The 22,984-nt window shown below is 41.9% G+C and overlaps 1 protein-coding gene across 3 annotated transcripts in view; it reads right to left on the bottom strand.

Moving 5' to 3' along the window:
* TBC1D32 (TBC1 domain family member 32) overlaps positions 1 to 22,984 on the bottom strand; it is a 552,992-nt gene that overhangs the window by 444,300 nt on the left and 85,708 nt on the right. For all 3 annotated transcript variants that reach the window (XM_040350328.1, XM_040350326.1, XM_040350327.1), the window contains exon 7: positions 20,634 to 20,712. In XM_040350328.1, coding sequence (XP_040206262.1) covers positions 20,634 to 20,712 — 79 coding nt within the window. The remainder of the gene's footprint in view (positions 1 to 20,633; positions 20,713 to 22,984) is intronic.

Genomic DNA, 22,984 nt, shown 5'->3' on the forward strand with positions numbered 1-22,984 from the left:
CAGGCCCGATGTATAGCGTTAAGGTAGGGCTGGGGCAACCGGGGGGTAAAATAACTGAATAACAACAAAAAAAAAAAAAAAAAAATAAATCAAGAGGGCTTCATGTAGATTTCTGGGCGGCTCTTGTGGCCAGGGCGGCCGTCTCAGGTGGGGCTGTGCCTGGGGGATTTTCGGGCAGGGTCACGTCCCCTGGGGCGTCTGGGCGGGGGGACTCTCTGCCAGACCACTGGTGGAGGGGGTGGCGTGGCCACAAGGTCCCAATCCGGCAACTGGGGGACGGGGATGTCCAGGGTTCTGCAGAAGGCGTCTAGGTCCTCCGGGTAACGCAAGGTGGCAGAGGTCCCCTGGTGGGTGGCGGACAGGCTAAAGGGAAAGCCCCATCGGTAGACAATGTCTCTGTCCTGTAAGGTACGGAGCAGGGGTTGTAGTAGCCGTCGTTTCTGCAGGGTGATCCAGGAGAGGTCCGGGTAGAGCTGTAGTGGGTTGTTGTGAAAGATTAGGTTGCGAATGGGGCGCGCTTTACGCATTATAGCTTCCTTCATCGGGTAGGAGTTTACACGGCATATAACATCGCGCGGTTTGGAGGCAGGACCCTTTGGCTTAAGGGCTCTGTGGGCTCTATCCATCTCAATGGGCTTGTCAGCTGGTGCGCCCAGTATGTCGTTGAATAAATTCTGGAGGGTCAGCTGGAGGTCCTCCGCCCCGTCGACTTCGGGGAGACCGCGTATGCGGATATTGTTGCGGCGCCCCCTATTGTCCAGGTCTTCAATGTGCCGCTGCATGTCCCTGAGCATAAGGTGATGGTCTGATGCCTGAGTTTGGGTGCGGTGCACCGCCAGTTTAGTCTCTTGTATCTCCTCCTCCGCCATCTCCACTCTGTCAGCTAAGTGCTTGAGGCCTGTGTGTAGGGCCTGTATTTCAGTGCGGCATGTCGCCTTAACGTCTTCAATCAATTGTTTGAAATCCTCTTTCGTGGGGAAGGCCTGCATATAGGACTGCCATGGCGGGGGAGGATATTGGGGAGCTCCTCTGGTGCCAGTGGGGTTATAAAGTGGATCGGTGGGGGACGGTCGGTGGCTGGAGACCAGTTCTGCGTGCCTTCTGGGCTCTAGGGGGGGGGGGGGGTTGATGGGATGAGTCCCATGGTTCGGACCAGGCCTCAGCCTGATCCCCCAGTGAGGTGGGGGCCCCTCCGTGCCACGGGGTGCTATTGCTGGCCATGGCTGCATATGAAGGGGGAGAGATCCCTCTCCGATCTCCGACCTCGGGCTGGATGGCCTGATGGATCTGTCCCCTGGCTGCAGGGGAGGTGTATTGAGGCCTAGCGCTGGCTGAGACGCTGCCCTGCTCTGGGGAGCTCATGGAGGCCTGGGAGTTGGTGGGGGCTTGGAGAGCCGGAAAGTCCTCCCCAGTGAACGTGGGAGAGGAGGAGTGCTGGGCCCCGTTTTGGAAGTCCTGATCCGGGGCGGTGCGGAGCAGACGGGGGAAGGCCCCCGTACATTGGGTGTCCCGGTCCCGGGGGTCGGGGATGGTTGTGGCCTGTGCCGCATGGTCCGCGGCAGGGGGGCAGGGGTGCGGGGTTCCACTCACCCGTTGCTGGGAGCCATCCGGGCTCTCAGAGGAGGCCGAGGTCTGCGATCGGGTCGGGGATGGCTCTGGATGGCTGGTCTGAGGTGAGCGAGGGGGAGATGTCCCTGTGTTGAACGTGGCCGCGTCCGGCGCCATCTTGTCCCCTTCACCCGGCGGCATGTCGGGTGGCTTAAAGTAGCGCTCGAAGGTCGTGGAGGAGCCTGGCGGGGGTTGGGATGATCCCCGTGCCTTTGTGGATCTGGTGGTCCGCGAACCGCCCATGGATGGCTGCAGAATCCCCCGGTTTTCTGCCTAAGTGCTGCGGGCTGGAGAGGAGCTCTCAGGGGATGCTTCCTTCCAGGCTGGCTTCCGGTCACGCCCCCCACAGCGTTTTTTTTAAACCCCCAAATGTAACCTCTCTCATCAGGTGGGGGTTAGTGTCTCACTTCCCGCATGATGCCATTATGGGAAGGGATTTTCCAAAGTTCTGGGAACTCTGGGATTGTCCTGAGCCCCCCACTGATGTCCCTATAGACCAGGAAGGTGAATCCCAGAAATTCTCTGAGAGTGGTGTGGACTTACCAAAATTTCCCTTGGTTAGTATTGGCAGGGAAGACTCGAGAACCTGGGGAGGAGCCAACATCCTCAGACGAAGATATGCAGTCTGTGGAGTTTTCGGATCTCGAGGTTCACAGGGAAAATTTTGCCACAGAACAGTTAAAAGACCCTAATAAAGGCACGGGAAAATGTGGTGAAAATAGACGGTGAGTTAGTGAACCCAGATAAGACTTGCACTTACCCGTACTTCATTGTGGAAATGGACCTGCTTTTTTCGAGTGGCTCAAAGGTCAGAAGAAACTATTGAGCAACTTGTGGTGGCCAAACCTTACAGGAAGTTGGTATTAGAGTTGGCCCATGGGCACATTCTTGGAGGTACCTCTTCCCATCATTGAGGTCCCCTTTGAAAGGATAGCAATGGATTTGGTAGGTCCGATAATGAAGTCCGCTAGGGGGCATCAGTACATTTTGGTTATATTGGACTATGCTACCTGTTATCCGGAAGCAATTCCTCTTCGAAATACCTCGCCCAAAACCATAGCCAAAGAGCTATCTCTTGTTTTTAGCCGCGTGGGTATTTGTAAGGAACTGCTTATGGACCAAGGAAAACCCTTTATGTTGTGGGTTATGAAAGAGCTGTGCAAGTTGTTCAAAGTGACACACTTGCGTACATCTGTGCATCACCCCCAAACAGAGGGGTTGGTTGAAAGGTTCAATAGAACCTTAAAACAAATCTTAAAGAAGGTGGTGGATAGAGATGTAAATGATTTGTATTGTCTAATACCATTTGATGTTTGCCATTAGGGAGGTACCCCAATCTTCTATGGGTTTCTCACCCTTCGAGTTACTCTAAAGACACCCAAGAGGGCTGCTGGATATCGCCAAGGAGACTTGGGAAAATTAGAGTTCTCCCCACAGGAGTGTGATTGAGCATGTCGCCCTGATGCAAGACAGAATTGCACAGGTAATGCCAATCGTAAAGGAACATTTGGCCCAAGCGGAGTTAGCACAGCAGAGAATGTACAACCGTAGGGCCAAGACATGTACCTTTTTCCAGGGGGATAGGGTATTGGTGCTAGTCCCTACGGTTGAAAGCAAATTCCATAAGAAATAATTGAGAAAGTGAGTGAGGTGAACTATAGGGTCAGACAACCAGGAAGGCGAAAGCTGGAACACATATATCACATCAATCTGCTGAAAGCCTGGAGGGATAGGGAATCCCTAGTCAGAGACTTTGTCATCGGCCCAGTCTGATTGCTTAGTTCCTGAGGTTGTAATCGCAGTCATCTTAAACCCCAACAGAGAGGTTTTGTCTGAGCTGCCGGGACAAAAATCTGGTGTAGAGCAAAACATTATCAACCCACCAGGAGAAAGGGTCAAACTAAAACCCTATAGAATACCAGAGGCCCAATGGGAGGCAATACGTGGGGAGGTTCAAAGGATGCTGAAATGGGTGTGATAGAGGAGTCCCAGAGTGACTTGTCCAGTCCTATCGTACTAGTGCCCAAACCCAATGGGAGCTGGCGGTTTTGTATCGATTTTCGACAATTGAATAAAGTTACAAAACGTGACACCTACCCCATGCTGCATATAGATGAGTTGATCGAACGGCTGGGAACAGCCCGAGACATGACATCTCTCGATCTCACCAAAGGGTATTGGTAAATTCACCCTGGCTGAGTCGGCCAAGGAGAAAACTGCAAAATGTGAAAAACCTTGCGTCTAATAAATAAAAATTAATATGTATAAGCTGCTATCCCCAACTAACCAAACTGGAAAGACGTAGTGAAAAAAAAGTATATATAATAGTATATTAATGGGGCGCTCGAAAAATTAATAATACAAAAAAAAATTAGTGAGATAAACAGGCTGGTGTTTATGTCACTAATTAACCTCCCTGGCGGTATGATTCTGTCTGGAATTACGTACCAAAAGTGGTACAATTATTTTGCAAGGAAATTTGGCGTATTATACTGTAGGCCTGCAATTCTTAGAAATAACTCATTTAAATCTGACCAAACAAGAGTCTAGTAGGCATCCTGGGTATGAATTTTTTTTAAAAACAAAATTATAAATATAATAAAGAATTATAAATAATTATAAATAATTATGACAAATAATAATTTAAGTAAAGAACAGTTTTTATTATATAAAAGTACACGTAGGGCACTGGGCAGACCACTAGGGACAAAAGGAGGTGTGTATTTTTTACATACAGTACTGTATTCTATAAGATTACAGTATACTGTTTGTAATGTGTTTGTTTACTTTTTTGAATTTGGCGCCGTTCTCCGCCCCTGTGCGTCGTAACGTCGCAGGGAACGGAGATCAGCGGCACACAGGGACACTGTGAATCGAGCTCACATAGCGCGGTGGCATCGCTGGATCCAGGGACAAGGTAAATAAACCAAGCCTGTGGATTCAGCGAGAAGGTAAGCCGCGCCACTGCACGCTCTGCACATCTACCCCGAGCGTGACTCGGGGATACCGATAGTAGCATAGAAAAACCACCCCGAGTCACGCTCGGGGATACCGCTAAGGAGGTTAATAAAACAAATGTATTATTAATTTTTCAAGTGCCCCCATTAATATACTATTATATATTAAGGAGAAAACTGTGTTTGTAACCCCAGATGGGGCATTCCAATATAAAAGAATGCCGTTTGGGTTACAGAATGCACCGGCAACATTCCAGCAGGGAAAGGACAAGATTCTGAGGCCCCATCAGAAATATGCTGCAGCTTACCTCAATGATGTCATTATCCATAGCACAGATTGGGTCTCACATCTGCCAAAAGTGCAAGCAGTCTTAGACTCCATCCGGGAAGCTGGGTTTACGGCCAATCGAAAGAAGTTTACAATTGGACAGGAGGAGGCCAAATATATTGAGTACATAATGGGGGAGGAGTGATAAAACTCCAAGTCAATAAAGTCGCGGCCATACAGAATTGGCTCCGTTCCAACAGCAAGAAGCAGGTACGAGCCTTTCTGGAAATCGCTGGCTATTTTTGCTTCTTAGGCTGTGCCCCTAACCAACCTGACAAAAGGGAAAGAGTCTGTCATGGTTAAATGGACCCCAGAGGCTGAAGCAGCATTCCAGCCTTTAAAAAAAAGCCTTATGTAGCCAGCCAGTGTTGTACTTCTCTAAGGACTTTGTTGTACAAACTGATGCATCAGACGTTGGGTTAGGAGCAGTGTTGTCCCAGGTCTGGAACGGGGAAGAGCACCCGGTCATTTACCTCAGCAGGAAATTGAAGTCCCATGAGGTAAATTATGCCACGATTGAGAAGGAGTGATTAGAGGTGAAGTGGGCTCTGGATTCCCTTCGGTACTATCTGCTAGGGAGGCACTTTGACCTGGTTACTGTTCATGCTCCTTTAAAGTGGATGGCTCAAATAAAGAGACCAACAGAAGGGTAAATAGGTGGTTCCTGGCCCTACAGTAATTCAACTTTACAGTAAAGCATCGCCCTGGCGTTCAAATGGGGAATGTGGATGCTTTGTCTCGGGTACATGCATGCATGACCGTTTGTGTTCAAACCCCAAGGTTGAAACGGGGGGGGGGGAAGGGGTATGTGACAGCAGGCAGGTAAAATTGCCTGGTTGCATCCAGGATGGAAAATATGTATGTCCAAGATTCAGACTTTATTCCGACTTATACCACTAGGGGGAAGTGATGGGATTCCTGCAGGGGAAGAGTTAATGAGCCCAGCTGAACTGAGTAGGCCCATTAAGACCTCTATAAAAAAACAGCATGCTTAGGAAAATGCTCCATCCTGTAACCAGTTCTGTGTTTGTGTAGACTGGGGAGTGTGGTATCTGTCCTGTGTGAGACAACACCTGTATGGCAAACTTCTAAAACAGGGAGATATGGGCTGGGGGCAGCACAAGGCTGCACCTAATTGTATATATATATATATATATATATATATATATATATATATATATATATATATATATATATATATGTATATATATATATATATATATATATATATATATATATATATATATATATATATATACACACACACACACATACATACATATACACACACACACACACACACACACACATACACATACACACGTATACATATACATAAACACACACATATACATACTCACCTACATGGTTGCAAGCATTGTTCCGATGCAGCAACTGTCCCCTGCTACCTCTAAGGCCCCGTACACACACGAGAGGATCCATTAGCTGAAATTGATCCGCGGATCGGTTTCAGCGGATAGATCCGCTGGTGTGTACGATCCAGCGGATATTTATCTGCGGATATATTTCGGGCCGACCGATTTCCAGCGGATAAAAATTTCTTAACATGCTAAGAAATCTATCCGCTGGAATCGGCTCCAGCGGATCGATCCGGTGGTCTGTACAGACTCACCGGATCCATCCGTCCGAACCCATCCCTCGCATGCGTCGTAATGATTCGACGCATGCGTGGAATTCCTTATATGATGGCGCGACACGTCATCGCGATGGGAATTCGGCGCGGATTTCGCTCCGATGGTGTGTACACTCCATCGGATCAAAATCCTCAGAGGATTTATCCACGGAAACGGTCCGGAGGACCGTATCCGCGGATAAATCCTATCGTGTGTACTAGGCATAAGACCGAGAACTTAGAGATATAAGACTGCTGAACCAGTAACCGGTCAGGTATCTGGGTGGATCCCAACATTATCCCAACATACTCCCCTCTCCAAACAGTGCTGTTGGCTGATGGTGATACTGGCCACCCTAAGACAAAAAGTATGTCACTGGCTGGATCACCAGATAAAAAAAAAAACTTTTAAGAAAAAAAACAAAACAAATGCAGCCACATTTAAAGTGGTAGTAAACTCTGCTTATAATAAGGCGTACCTGTAGGTACTGTGGCCCGGATTCACATACATCGGCGCATATTTATGCCAGCGTAGCGTATCGAATATACGCTACACCAACGCAGCGCAGAGAGGCAAGCACAGTATTCACAAAGCACTTGCTCCCACTCGCTGTCAAATCTACGCTGGGTTTCCTCAACATAAGCCAGCATAGGTGGAAGTAGGCGTGAGCCATGCTAATGAGGCGTGACCCCATGCAAATGATGGGCCAAGCGCCATAGAAGTACTTAAAATGAACAGCGCATGTGCCGTCCCGTGGCCGCATCCCAGTGCGCATGCTCAGAATCACATCGAAACAACTGCCTAAGATACATCGAATCACTGCCTACGACGTGAACGTAACCTACGCCTAGTCATATTCACGTACGACGTAAACGACGTAAAATACGACGGCTGTGTTCCCTGGTCCATACCTTTGCATGGGTTGCGCCTCCTATATGGGGAATAACTTTACGCCGGACGTACGACTTACGCAAACTGCGTATATTATGCACCGGGCGCAAGTACTTTCGTGAATCGACGTATCTCCCTCATTACCATATTTGAATAGGAAATCAATGCGAGCGACACTTGCGGCCAGCGTAAATATGCGCCCACTATACGCCGGCGTAGGAAAGTTACGTCGGTCGTAGGAAGCCTATTTTTAGGCGTATCTTAGTATGTGGGTCGGCGCATAGATACGACAGCGCACATTTGTACTTACGTCGGCGTATCTTGAGATACATCGGCGTAAGTGCTTTGTGAATCCGGGCCTGTGAATATATCCTAAACTTGCACTGTTTAGGAGGTATTCAGAGTACATGCAGCCAGTAACATCACGGCACATGCGCTCTGAAGGTCTGGCATATCGTGCATGCACAGGAGTGACGTCATTGTGTCCTGGCCACTCAAGTACACAAGCTCGGAAGGAGCGCAGCACTGGAGGGCTTTGTTTTAAGGCAAGTCTCTCATAATGTGCTACTATGTGATGCATACTAGCACATTATGACATTAAATTAAGTAACACTTGCGCCTTGGTAGTGTAGTGTGATTGTATCTGGCCGCGGCTGTATTTACTGTCCCCTGACTGGGGGACAAATGAGACCATAGATTTAGACTAAACAGCACTGACCCCACTATGTCCAAAAAAAATGTGTGTTTTTTTTCAATACATACACTGTTAACTAACAAAGTAGCTAGCTCAATAGACAATCGTGTCTTAGTGACAATCTGTGAATTGGTGACTCAAATATTACAACAATATCTGATTGTGTTACCATAAGAAGTCCACCTACACAGCGGAAGCATCCGGCGACCACGGTAGAGCGATAGTTCCCCCTTTAAGTGATCTCAAATCACAGCTGACTCTTTCCAGCCCTACGGCAGAGGAGTCCAACTCATCTGGTGAGTGCGGAACCACTAGCGGTGGAAATAAAGTCACCTTTGGAGCACGGAGCACCAAGAACTTAATCTCAGCTATATTTGCACAGTTTATTACGAGTCACTTTATAATTAATATAACAAGTCACCAATAATCAGATATTGATGAATCCACAAAATGCATAGAGCTATTATATGCTGTGTTTTTATGCCAAAGTATATGTTTTACCCAACTTAATTCTCATTTGTATTATGTGATTTATATTTTGATTTGTGATTTTTTATATTATAATTTTATATTTAATTAGTGGGAATGCTTTAATAAGCATTCCCAGTATTGATATTCGTTTTTTATTAGTGGGAATGCTTTAATAAGCATTCCCAGTATTGATATTCGTTTTTTATTATTCTTCTTCTTAATTAGTGGGAATGCTTTAATAAGCATTCCCAGTATTGATATTCGTTTTTTATTATTAGTGGGAATGCTTTAATAAGCATTCCCAGTATTGATATTCGTTTTTTATTAGTGGGAATGCTTTAATAAGCATTCCCAGTATTGATATTCGTTTTTTATTATTAGTGGGAATGCTTTAATAAGCATTCCCAGTATTGATATTCGTTTTTTATTATTCTTCTTCTTAATTTTATTCCGTACGTTTTTTGGCTCTGCGTAACTTCTGCATACTTTCAGCTATTGAGACCATTTAACTTTTAAAATGTTCGTCTCATTCAGCTAACGATGGGACTTCTTCAAGTTTTTTTGTACTATTTATACTTTTTAAAATATTAAGCTTTTAGACACTTTTTTTTAACATTGAAGTCAATGAGAACATCCTTTTTCCTGCTTCAAAACACACGTTCTGCCAAAAGTTTCAGCTCCTTCATACTTTCACTTACAGACACCAAACAAACTTTAAAGCGGTCACAAAATATTCAGCTATCCAAACATGACTTTTTAGATTGATATCTTATACGGTTTTTGTGAAAACGCAATTTACGTTTAGTGATTTTTTTATCGGTTATAATGTAATCCTATGGAGCAGGTTTAGAGTGTGTCATGTGACCTTTAGAGTGGAGATCTTTGAAAACAAAAATTATCTTTAAAAAAAGGGCGAACAAATTGCTCTCACGCCCACAAGATCTACTTGTCATACACAATTTATATATCAAAACGTAGGTATGCTTGTCTGGTTTCAGGCAATGTGATCAGTTTTGTGATACGTATTTTAGTTTTAGTTCCAGGAGCTTCTAAAGGACAAGAGTGACAAAACCACTCTCATTGACCGTCCATGTTAAAAATTTAAAATTTTTTCCTGCAAAACACACAAAGACGCTCTTTTCTAAATCGCTGGCATGGCCACAATTTTAAGTTTATCAACATAAATTTCATATCGATGCGTTCACAAGGGCCGTGTCTTTCAAACGGTGAAGTCGCTGTATCGATCGCATGTACGGTTGTGGATTTATTACGTTTTGTTTGGAGGCGTAATTAATGTATTGGTCTGTGAATTAAAAGGCGTTTGTAATGGAATTTCTTTCCATAAATAGCTTTCTACCTCAGTGCAATATTCCTCCTCACTGACCTGGGGGGAGGGGAAACCTCTTGAGGGGGGAGGGGCGACCAGGAAGTCAGCATACTCTCTACTTTGCAGATAGAGAAAGGAGCTGTGTGTCCTAAAGATAGTGTAGTGGTTATGGTGAATGGCTTTGGTGCGGGCTCAGCAATTCAGCATTCCCACTCGCATTTTCCTCAGGGAATGCATTTTCTAGTTCTTAATTTTAATTTTAATTTTATTCCGTACGTTTTTTGGCTCTGCGTAACTTCTGCATACTTTGAGCTATTGAGACCATTTAACTTTTAAAATGTTCGTCTCATTCAGCTAACGATGGGACTTCTTCAAGTTTTTTTGTACTATTTATACTTTTTAAAATATTAAGCTTTTAGACACTTTTTTTAACATTGAAGTCAATGAGAACATCCTTTTTCCTGCTTCAAAACACACGTTCTGCCAAAAGTTTCAGCTCCTTCATACTTTCACTTACAGACACCAAACAAACTTTAAAGCGGTCACAAAATATTCAGCTATCCAAACATGACTTTTCAGATTGATATCTTTTACGGTTTTTGTGAAAACGCAATTTACGTTTAGTGATTTTTTTATCGGTTATAATGTAATCCTATGGAGCAGGTTTAGAGTGTGTCATGTGACCTTTAGAGTGGAGATCTTTGAAAACAAAAATTATCTTTAAAAAAAGGGCGAACAAATTGCTCTCACGCCCACAAGATCTACTTGTCATACACAATTTATATATCAAAACGTAGGTATGCTTGTCTGGTTTCAGGCAATGTGATCAGTTTTGTGATACGTATTTTAGTTTTAGTTCCAGGAGCTTCTAAAGGACAAGAGTGACAAAACCACTCTCATTGACCGTCCATGTTAAAAATTTAAAAAATTTTCCTGCAAAACACACAAAGACGCTCTTTTCTAAATCGCTGGCATGGCCACAATTTTAAGTTTATCAACATAAATTTCATATCGATGCGTTCACAAGGGCCGTGTCTTTCAAACGGTGAAGTCGCTGTATCGATCGCATGTACGGTTGTGGATTTATTACGTTTTGTTTGGAGGCGTAATTAATGTATTGGTCTGTGAATTAAAAGGCGTTTGTAATGGAATTTCTTTCCATAAATAGCTTTCTACCTCAGTGCAATATTCCTCCTCACTGACCTGGGGGGAGGGGAAACCTCTTGAGGGGGGAGGGGCGACCAGGAAGTCAGCATACTCTCTACTTTGCAGATAGAGAAAGGAGCTGTGTGTCCTAAAGATAGTGTAGTGGTTATGGTGAATGGCTTTGGTGCGGGCTCAGCAATTCAGCATTCCCACTCGCATTTTCCTCAGGGAATGCATTTTCTAGTTCTTCTTAATTAGTGGGAATGCTTTCATAAGCATTCCCAGTATTGATATTCGTTTTTTATTAGTGGGAATGCTTTAATAAGCATTCCCAGTATTGATATTCGTTTTTTATTATTCTTCTTCTTAATTTTATTCCGTACGTTTTTTGGCTCTGCGTAACTTCTGCATACTTTCAGCTATTGAGACCATTTAACTTTTAAAATGTTCGTCTCATTCAGCTAACGATGGGACTTCTTCAAGTTTTTTTGTACTATTTATACTTTTTAAAATATTAAGCTTTTAGACACTTTTTTTTAACATTGAAGTCAATGAGAACATCCTTTTTCCTGCTTCAAAACACACGTTCTGCCAAAAGTTTCAGCTCCTTCATACTTTCACTTACAGACACCAAACAAACTTTAAAGCGGTCACAAAATATTCAGCTATCCAAACATGACTTTTTAGATTGATATCTTATACGGTTTTTGTGAAAACGCAATTTACGTTTAGTGATTTTTTTATCGGTTATAATGTAATCCTATGGAGCAGGTTTAGAGTGTGTCATGTGACCTTTAGAGTGGAGATCTTTGAAAACAAAAATTATCTTTAAAAAAAGGGCGAACAAATTGCTCTCACGCCCACAAGATCTACTTGTCATACACAATTTATATATCAAAACGTAGGTATGCTTGTCTGGTTTCAGGCAATGTGATCAGTTTTGTGATACGTATTTTAGTTTTAGTTCCAGGAGCTTCTAAAGGACAAGAGTGACAAAACCACTCTCATTGACCGTCCATGTTAAAAATTTTAAAAATTTTCCTGCAAAACACACAAAGACGCTCTTTTCTAAATCGCTGGCATGGCCACAATTTTAAGTTTATCAACATAAATTTCATATCGATGCGTTCACAAGGGCCGTGTCTTTCAAACGGTGAAGTCGCTGTATCGATCGCATGTACGGTTGTGGATTTATTACGTTTTGTTTGGAGGCGTAATTAATGTATTGGTCTGTGAATTAAAAGGCGTTTGTAATGGAATTTCTTTCCATAAATAGCTTTCCTTACCTCAGGGCAATATTCCTCCTCACTGACCTGGGGGGGAGGGGAAACCTCTTGAGGGGGGAGGGGCGACCAGGAAGTCAGGATACTCTCTACTTTGCAGATAGAGAAAGGAGCTGTGTGTCCTAAAGATAGTGTAGTGGTTATGGTGAATGGCTTTGGTGCGGGCTCAGCAATTCAGCATTCCCACTCGCATTTTCCTCAGGGAATGCATTTTCTAGTTATTCTTAATTTTAATTTTAATTTTATTCCGTACGTTTTTTGGCTCTGCGTAACTTCTGCATACTTTCAGCTATTGAGACCATTCAACTTTTAAAATGTTCGTCTCGTTCAGCTAACGATGGGACTTCTTCAAGTTTTTTTGTACTATTTATACTTTTTAAAATATTAAGCTTTTAGACACTTTTTTTTAACATTGAAGTCAATGAGAACATCCTTTTTCCTGCTTCAAAACACACGTTCTGCCAAAAGTTTCAGCTCCTTCATACTTTCACTTACAGACACCAAACAAACTTTAAAGCGGTCACAAAATATTCAGCTATCCAAACATGACTTTTTAGATTGATATCTTTTACGGTTTTTGTGAAAACGCAATTTACGTTTAGTGATTTTTTTATCGGTTATAATGTAATCCTATGGAGCAGGTTTAGAGTGTGTCATGTGACCTTTAGAGTGGAGATCATCCACAAAAAATATTATCTTTAAAAAAAGGGGGAACAAATTGCTCTCACGCCCACAAGATCTACTTGTCATACACAATTTATATATCAAAACGTAGGTATGCTTGTCTGGTTTCAGGCAATGTGATCAGTTTTGTGATACGTATTTTAGTTTTAGTTCCAGGAGCTTCTAAAGGACAAGAGTCATGTTAAAAAGTCTAAAAAATGTTTCTGCAAAACACACAAAGACGCTCTTTTCTAAATCGCTGACATGCCCACATTTTTAAGTTTATCAACATAAATTTCATATCGATGCGTTCACAAGGGCCGTGTCCTTCAAACGGTGAAGTCGCTGTATCGATCGCATGTACGGTTGTGGATTTATTACGTTTTGTTTGAAGGCTTCGATAACTGATTTTGTGTGTGGATGAAAGCGTTTCTAATGGTATTTTGATTCCCTAAATAGCTTTCTTTACCTCAGTGCAGTCCTCCTCCCCCACCTCATGTGGAGAAAGCCTCTTGAGGGGGGAGGGGCGACCAGTCAAGTCAGGACACTCTCTATATTGCAGATAGAGAAAGGAGCTGTGTGATATTAGGCTTTATAAGTACTGAAGGAACACTGCTTGTATGTCCTAATGATAGTGTAGTGGTTATGGTGAATGGCTTTTGTGCGGGCTCAGCAATTCAGCATTCCCACTCGCATTTTCCTCAGGAAATGCATTTTCTAGTTTTAATTTTAATTTTATTCCGTACGTTTTTTGGCTCTGCGTAACTTCTGCATACTTTGAGCTATTGAGACCATTTAACTTTTAAAATGTTCGTCTCATTCAGCTAACGATGGGACTTCTTCAAGTTTTTTTGTACTATTTATACTTTTTAAAATATTAAGCTTTTAGACACTTTTTTTTAACATTGAAGTCAATGAGAACATCCTTTTTCCTGCTTCAAAACACACGTTCTGCCAAAAGTTTCAGCTCCTTCATACTTTCACTTACAGACACCAAACAAACTTTAAAGCGGTCACAAAATATTCAGCTATCCAAACATGACTTTTCAGATTGATATCTTTTACGGTTTTTGTGAAAACGCAATTTACGTTTAGTGATTTTTTTATCGGTTATAATGTAATCCTATGGAGCAGGTTTAGAGTGTGTCATGTGACCTTTAGAGTGGAGATCTTTGAAAACAAAAATTATCTTTAAAAAAAGGGCGAACAAATTGCTCTCACGCCCACAAGATCTACTTGTCATACACAATTTATATATCAAAACGTAGGTATGCTTGTCTGGTTTCAGGCAATGTGATCAGTTTTGTGATACGTATTTTAGTTTTAGTTCCAGGAGCTTCTAAAGGACAAGAGTGACAAAACCACTCTCATTGACCGTCCATGTTAAAAATTTAAAAAATTTTCCTGCAAAACACACAAAGACGCTCTTTTCTAAATCGCTGGCATGGCCACAATTTTAAGTTTATCAACATAAATTTCATATCGATGCGTTCACAAGGGCCGTGTCTTTCAAACGGTGAAGTCGCTGTATCGATCGCATGTACGGTTGTGGATTTATTACGTTTTGTTTGGAGGCGTAATTAATGTATTGGTCTGTGAATTAAAAGGCGTTTGTAATGGAATTTCTTTCCATAAATAGCTTTCTACCTCAGTGCAATATTCCTCCTCACTGACCTGGGGGGAGGGGAAACCTCTTGAGGGGGAGGGGCGACCAGGAAGTCAGCATACTCTCTACTTTGCAGATAGAGAAAGGAGCTGTGTGTCCTAAAGATAGTGTAGTGGTTATGGTGAATGGCTTTGGTGCGGGCTCAGCAATTCAGCATTCCCACGCATCGCATTTTCCTCAGGGAATGCATTTTCTAGTTTTAATTAGTGGGAATGCTTTCATAAGCATTCCCAGTATTGATATTCGTTTTTTATTATTCTTAATTTTAATTTTAATTTTATTCCGTACGTTTTTTGGCTCTGCGTAACTTCTGCATACTTTCAGCTATTGAGACCATTCAACTTTTAAAATGTTCATCTCGTTCAGCTAACGATGGGACTTCTTCAAGTTTTTTTGTACTATTTATACTTTTTAAAATATTAAGCTTTTAGACACTTTTTTTTAACATTGAAGTCAATGAGAACATCCTTTTTCCTGCTTCAAAACACACGTTCTGCCAAAAGTTTCAGCTCCTTCATACTTTCACTTACAGACACCAAACAAACTTTAAAGCAGTCACAAAATATTCAGCTATCCAAACATGACTTTTTAGATTGATATCTTTTACGGTTTTTGTGAAAACGCAATTTACGTTTAGTGATTTTTTTATCGGTTATAATGTAATCCTATGGAGCAGGTTTAGAGTGTGTCATGTGACCTTTAGAGTGGAGATCATCCACAAAAACTATTATCTTTAAAAAAAGGGGGAACAAATTGCTCTCACGCCCACAAGATCTACTTGTCATACACAATTTATATATCAAAACGTAGGTATGCTTGTCTGGTTTCAGGCAATGTGATCAGTTTTGTGATACGTATTTTAGTTTTAGTTCCAGGAGCTTCTAAAGGACAAGAGTCATGTTAAAAAGTCTAAAAAATGTTTCTGCAAAACACACAAAGACGCTCTTTTCTAAATCGCTGACATGGCCACATTTTTAAGTTTATCAACATAAATTTCATATCGATGCGTTCACAAGGGCCGTGTCTTTCAAACGGTGAAGTCGCTGTATCGATCGCATGTACGGTTGTGGATTTATTACGTTTTGTTTGAAGGCTTCGATAACTGATTTTGTGTGTGGATGAAAGCGTTTCTAATGGTATTTTGATTCCCTAAATAGCTTTCCTTACCTCAGTGCAGTCCTCCTCCCCCACCTCATGTGGAGAAAGCCTCTTGAGGGGGGAGGGGCGACCAGGCAAGTCAGGACACTCTCTATATTGCAGATAGAGAAAGGAGCTGTGTGATATTAGGCTTTATAAGTACTGAAGGAACACTGCTTGTATGTCCTAATGATAGTGTAGTGGTTATGGTGATTGGCTTTTGTGCGGGCTCAGCAATTCAGCTATTCAGCATTCCCACTCGCATTTTCCTCAGGAAATGCATTGTCTAGTTCTTTTTATTCTTATCCTTTATTCCGTACGTTTTTTGGCTCTGCGTAACTTCTGCATACTTTGAGCTATTGAGACCATTCAACTATTAAAATGTTCGTCTTGTTCAGCTAACGATGGGACTTCTTCAAGTTTTTTTGTACTATTTATACTTTTTAAAATATTAAGCTTTTAGACACTTTTTTTTAACATTGAAGTCAATGAGAACATCCTTTTTCCCGCTTCAAAACACACGTTCTGCCAAAAGTTTCAGCTCCTTTATACTTTCACTTACAGACACCAAACAAACTTTAAAGCGGTCACAAAATATTCAGCTATCCAAACATGACTTTTTAGATTGATATCTTTTACGGTTTTTGTGAAAACGCAATTTACGTTTAGTGATATTTTATCGGTTATAATGTAATCCTATGGAGCAGGTTTAGAGTGTGTCATGTGACCTTTAGAGTGCAGATCATCCACAAAAAATATTATCTTTAAAAAAAGGGGGAACAAATTGCTCTCACGCCCACAAGATCTACTTGTCATACACAATTTATATATCAAAACGTAGGTATGCTTGTCTGGTTTCAGGCAATGTGATCAGTTTTGTGATACGTATTTTAGTTTTAGTTCCAGGAGCTTCTAAAGGACAAGAGTCATGTTAAAAAGTCTAAAAAATGTTTCTGCAAAACACACAAAGACGCTCTTTTCTAAATCGCTGACATGGCCACATTTTTAAGTTTATCAACATAAATTTCATATCGATGCGTTCACAAGGGCCGTGTCTTTCAAACGGTGAAGTCGCTGTATCGATCGCATGTACGGTTGTGGATTTATTACGTTTTGTTTGAAGGCTTCGATAACTGATTTTGTGTGTGGATGAAAGCGTTTCTAATGGTATTTTGATTCCCTAAATAGCTTTCCTTACCTCAGTGCAGTCCTCCTCCCCCACCTCATGTGGAGAAAGCCTCTTGAGGGGGGAGGGGCGACCAGGCAAGTCAGGACACTCTCTATATTGCAGATAGAGAAAGGAGCTGTGTGATATTAGGCTTTATAAGTACTGAAGGAACACTGCTTGTATGTCCTAAAGATACTGTAGTGGTTATGGTGAATGGCTTTTGTGCGGGCTCAGCAATTCAGCTATTCAGCATTCCCACTCGCATTTTCCTCAGGAAATGCATTGTCTAGTTGCAATTGCTGTATGTATATTCACTGAATGAAATATATTGGTTTTCTATGTATACTCATGAATACCCTCATGCAACTTATCATTGATTTCCAATCAATTTAAACTGCTTACATCTGCTTGCTTGATTTAAAGTCTCAACCCTTAGTCCTCCTGTTTGTTTCAATAATCAGATATTGTTGTAATATTTGAGTCATCAATTCACAGATTGTCACTCAGACACAATTGTCGATTGAGCTAGCTACTGCATTAGTTACCAGTGTATCTATTGATATGTATGTGTATGTGTATATATAATATATATGTGAGTTTTTTTGGACGTAGTGGGGTCAGCGCTGTTTAGACATTATGACATTGCCTTGCAGGGGATTTTTTTTTCTTCAACTGCGGTTTACTACCGCTTTAAGGATTAGTGAAGCTGCAATAGATTACATTTGTGTTTGTGATTTTAATACCCGTTAAATACACATCCACTGCAATCTGTAAACATGCATTCAATTCAGATCTTGCACTAATATGAAAATAAACTTGTATCCAAGGGTACTGGTAGGGTCCTACAGAAAAAACAAACTTGTATACAGTAGATGAGAGCCTTTCTTTTCCTTGCGCTCACTCTCAGGCCCCGTACACACGACCAAACATGTATGCTGAAACTGGTCCGCGGGCCAGTTTCAGCATACATGTTCGGTCGTGTGTGGGCGCGAGCGGGCCGAATTCCAGCAAACATTTGCCCGCCGGGCCTTTTCCCAGCAGACAAATATTCCTGGACGTGTTTTAAAACCGTCCGCTGGAATCCTGCCCGCTCGGACATGTACGGTCGTCAGTACAGACCTACCGTACATGTCCAGGTGCCCGCCGTCCCTCGCATGCTTTGAATGACTTCGACGCATGCGTGGAAGCCTTTAAATGGCAGGCCCGCCCACGTCTCCGCGTCATCGCCGCGTCATCGTCGCGGCGACGACGCGGACACGCCCCGCGTATTGTTTACGCGCGGACTTCTGTACGATGGTGTGTACAACCATCGTACAGAAGCCCTCTGGCAGACATGTACGGTGAAAACGGTCCGACGGACCGCTTTCACCGTACATGTTTGTTCGTGTGTACCCGGCCTCAGGTTCTCTATTCCCGGGCTTTGTCCTCCACCCCCTTCTTCTGTCCCACTCCCTTTCCTCCCTTCCTTCACCAACCTGGATAATGCTATTAGTTAAAGTGTTTTTTTTTTTTAACATTAACAATAAACTTCTCTTATTTGTTCCCTTTTGTTTTGCGAAATATACAGTTAGAAAGTTTTGTTATATCTGTTCAATAAGAGCAAAAATAACAGTTTATTATGCCAGAAGTGAGCTGAGAACTTCCTGTGTACAGGGCTGGGTTATGGAAATAAAGAAAGGGTGACAATGGGGAGAAGTCCATGTCCTTTGCAATACATCAGATATGAAATAAGTGCTTGGAATTTCTGATCTCAAGCAGAAAGAAAGGAGCACACTTTATTTCTGGCACATCAATGTGTTTAGAGAGAAAGTACCATATATACTCGAGTATAAGCCGACCCGAATATAAGCCAAGGCACCTAATTTTACCACAAAAAAATGGGAAAACTTATTAACTCGAGTATAAGCCTAGGGTGTCCATCTGCATGCCTCACTGTGTCCATGCATCACTGTGCCCATGACTAGACTGACGTTTAACAGGGGAGTCTATGGAAGGGGTGCCCGGCTTTAAAAAAAAAAAATTGGTGCTCCTTAGCCGTAGGTCCCCCAGACAACAAACTTTTTTTACACTTGAGAAAGAGTGGGGCTACATGTGTGCCAAGTTTGGGGTCCAGGGGACCTACGGCCAGCCGGTACTGGGTCCCCAAATTCACCGGAGAAATTACCGTTTAAAATGGGAGTCCATGGAAGGGGTGCCCGGCTTTGAAAAATCGGTGCTCCCCGGCCGTAGGTCCTCCAGACAACAAACTTTGCACACTTGAGAAAGAGTGGGGCTACATGTGTTCCAAGTTTGGGGTCCAGGGGACTTACGGCTGGCCAGTACCAGGTTCCCAAAGTCCAGGAGATCAGGCGCAAAAAGGTGATTCGAGTACAAACAGAGGGTGGCATTTTCAGCACAAAAAAAAAATGTCCTGAAAAACTCGGCTTATACTCGAGTGTATATGGTAGATGTGGATGTGATGCAGAGATGTACTATTTTTTATTAATATTATTTTGCTTTAATATTATTTTGCAGCAGCCTATGCCACGTTCTTTCCTTTTAAGAATAATTCTCCTTGTAAGTTAGTCGTTATTTATTATCAGAGAGGACATTTTTCATTACAGGCTTAATAGAATACATCATCTCTAAATGACGTTACAGTAGTACCTGAACTGTGATGCACTTTGTATTGTAGATAGGGCTGGATTTAGGTTTCCTGTCATCGTCGTCCCCCCAACTCAGCCTATGTCTTGTGCCGATGATCCTCACCTACTCCAGTCAACTGGCTAGTTGTATTATCAGTGATGTGTGGGTTGCTTTTGCCACCCCTGGCAGCCCTGTTACCCCGAGCCATAGTCTATGTAGACTATGCAGAAATCTGGCTTAGAAATCCTGGTAGGCAACAGTTCTCCATCCAAGCAGCTCTTGCTCAGAATTAGAAGATCAACAAATGTCACTGCATGAATTACACAGTGCTAAATCATATTAGAGACCCCAGGAAGCAAGTATATTTCCTATCAGACCCCAGTATAATGTTGCTTAATCTGAATGAATGAACTGTAACGCCAAAATTCACACTGTAAGGTACATTAAAAATACTGGTGTAAATAAATAACTAAAAATGTGTTAACCGTTTTAGCTGATATCAGGATCAGCTTAAATAAACACTAGAACAGGCATATATATGGACATTTTTTCACTGAACATATCGCTGTGTATCTCTTGCCCACTTAATATCATTTATCTAATTTAAAAGATATGGAAAATGCATTAGGGGCCTTGATGCCATCTATCTATATGTTTATGCCTTTGTTTCAATCTAACCTTTGTTCCCTTATTTGACAGATGAATGAAAGAGAAATGCATACTCATATGAAGAACATTTATCTCAATGGTGAGATGTTGATTCAATGCAGAAAAGCAATTACATAACTGGATGATCTGACAGGAATATCGAAAAATGAAAACATGCTCTGCATTGTCCATCATCTGCCTTGTAAAGTGCCTTTGAGAAGTGAATCGTTCCATGCAAAGATACAGGCTCTTTCCAAAGGTCAAGGATACTCTTATCTTATTATTTAGTTACAAACTTGGCAAGCTATAGTCGAGTGGTATACCATTGTCATTTCATACTATGCATATAACATAGTAATATAATCAGATAAGGTAAACAGTACATACCTAAACTTGTATAGACTTCTCTTGCCATATTCAGGGGTGATGAAGAAAATGTTTTGGCATAAAAACGTAGAATCCTTTCCTAAAATTAACAACATATATATTAGCGGTGTTCACCCAGTGACAAAGAAGCAGCATGTAACCCTACCAAGGTTGTACATCAGAAAGACATATTTTATCTATATTCTCTTCACTTGCCAAATCTGAAGAGGAAAACACTTGGACAGTCTATACTGTGGTGCTGACCATTACTATTGTCCTTAATGCCTATTTTTTTCCATAGATAGCATGTGCATGGAATATAACCTCTGTTTTAGCTTTTTACTGCATTTTGTGACTCCACTAGACAGACTTAAAGGGGAACTGCAGTCTGCTCACATAATTTGTAATAAAAAGATCTTTGCCATGCGGGAGCTTCCCTCTAACCACTTTGCATATTATGTTATATATACTGTGATTCTGTACTTGCCAAATATGCTGCAGAAATCTCCCTCCATTGAGTCGGGCTGCACCCATTTTAACTGTGGGCAGCTGAAGCTGCTGCCTGATCACTTCCTGGATTTACACAGACACACCTCCAGCTCTGCAGCTCTCATTGGCCTTATTATGTCGTATTACTTATCACCCCCCCCCCCCTCCCTTCCTGGCAAACTTTCATGAGAGAGAGAGAGAGAGAGAGAGAGAGAGAGAGAGAAAAAAAGAAAGAGAAAGAGAAAGAGAAAGAGAAAGAGAAAGAGAAAGAGAAAGAGAAAGAGAAAGAGAAAGAGAGAAAGAAAGAAAGAAAGAAAGAAAGAAAGAAAGAAAGAAAGAGAGAAAAAGAGAGAAAGAGAGAGACTAAGCTTTTTACCAGACAAGAAGCAGGAAGTGGGCTGTATAATAAGGTATTAACTGGCAGAGAAAAAATATTTTACTATCCAAAGTTAAAACAACAAGGGCAGAAGATTTAATAGATGGACAGTTGAAAAAAAGGTTCGCTTTAAGCTGGGCATGCATGGATCAGTTTTTTTTTTTCAATCAGCCAATGGGATGATCCAGAAAATGGAATGGATTCCCCATCCACACATTCAATGTGGCATGAAAAATTCTTCCTTCTGCGTTATTGTATTGACAGCGGGGTTCTCCTCCTCCTTTAGAATACATTGATCAGCACTGTAGCCAATTTTCCAACAAGCTTGTTTGTGAGAAGTCACCCATTAGATTAACGTCCCACAAATGGGAATGGCCATCGAAATTTGGCCTTTTCCTGCTGAACTTGCCAAGTTTTTGGTCCATCCATAGCCAGCCTTACTATCACTCCTTGTAGATAAAAGAAAGCTGGCAGCTCAATCTGCCGCAATGAATAGGTTTATTAATATAGGTGTGCCGCAGAATAAGACAGGGCTTACGCGTTTCGGCGTGTAGCCTTAGTATTACCATTACTTCTTGTCCTAACAGTAAATGGGAGGGAAATCTATGCAGTAGGGACATAGACTGCAAGAATGTGTTTTTTCAATAAACCGGACAAGGGTTAACATTTTTGTCAGGGTAATATTACTGTCCATGTCTTCCAATACTGGTGACAATTGCCCCCCCCCCCACATTTCTTGTCCTGCTGTGACAGACAGGAATTGAGGGGAAATATATTGGACCACGTCACAGATGGCAAAAAAACTTTAAACTTAGGCTGGAGCTATCTAGAAAATTCTGCTTTATAGCAATAATGTAAAAAATAAAATAAAAATTATCACATATGAGAGGTATTTAATTAAACAGCACAGATCAAGGACAGCAACAAAAAAAGGTGACATAAAAGTACTGTATTTATCCAAGTCTATTCCTAGACTATCCAAACATAAGAAAAGTTTGGGCTGGAGCGGTCTAGACAATTCAACTTTATAGTGATAACTTCACAGGAAGAAAACAGCAACATTTTGAAGCAGAAAAAAAAAAAAAAAAAAACTTGACATAGGTACTGTATTTACTTGAGTCTACTCCCAGTCTATTCAAACCCAAGAAAAGTTTGGGCTGGAGCTACCTCCTTTACATGGGCAACCGTGTTTCCCCAAAAATAAAACCTACCCTGAAAAATAAGACCTAGCGTTATTTTCCAGGAGGGTTGCAATATAAGCCCTACTTCGAAAAAAAGCCCTAGTTTAAAATGCTTGTAAAATACTATAATACACTCTATTAGAGTAGTATATAATGTACAATGTATGTGTTTCTGTAATATAATTGCGGGGAAGAGAGCCCCGCAGGGGTCATAGATGCGCAGAGCGGTGTTATAATAAAGGTATTTGGCACAATTATATTACAGAAACAAACACATTGTACATTATATAATACTGTGGATTATAGGATTTGTACAAGCATTTTTA

This window comes from Rana temporaria, chromosome 4, assembly GCF_905171775.1.
Source record: "Rana temporaria chromosome 4, aRanTem1.1, whole genome shotgun sequence".
Taxonomy (NCBI): domain Eukaryota; kingdom Metazoa; phylum Chordata; class Amphibia; order Anura; family Ranidae; genus Rana; species Rana temporaria.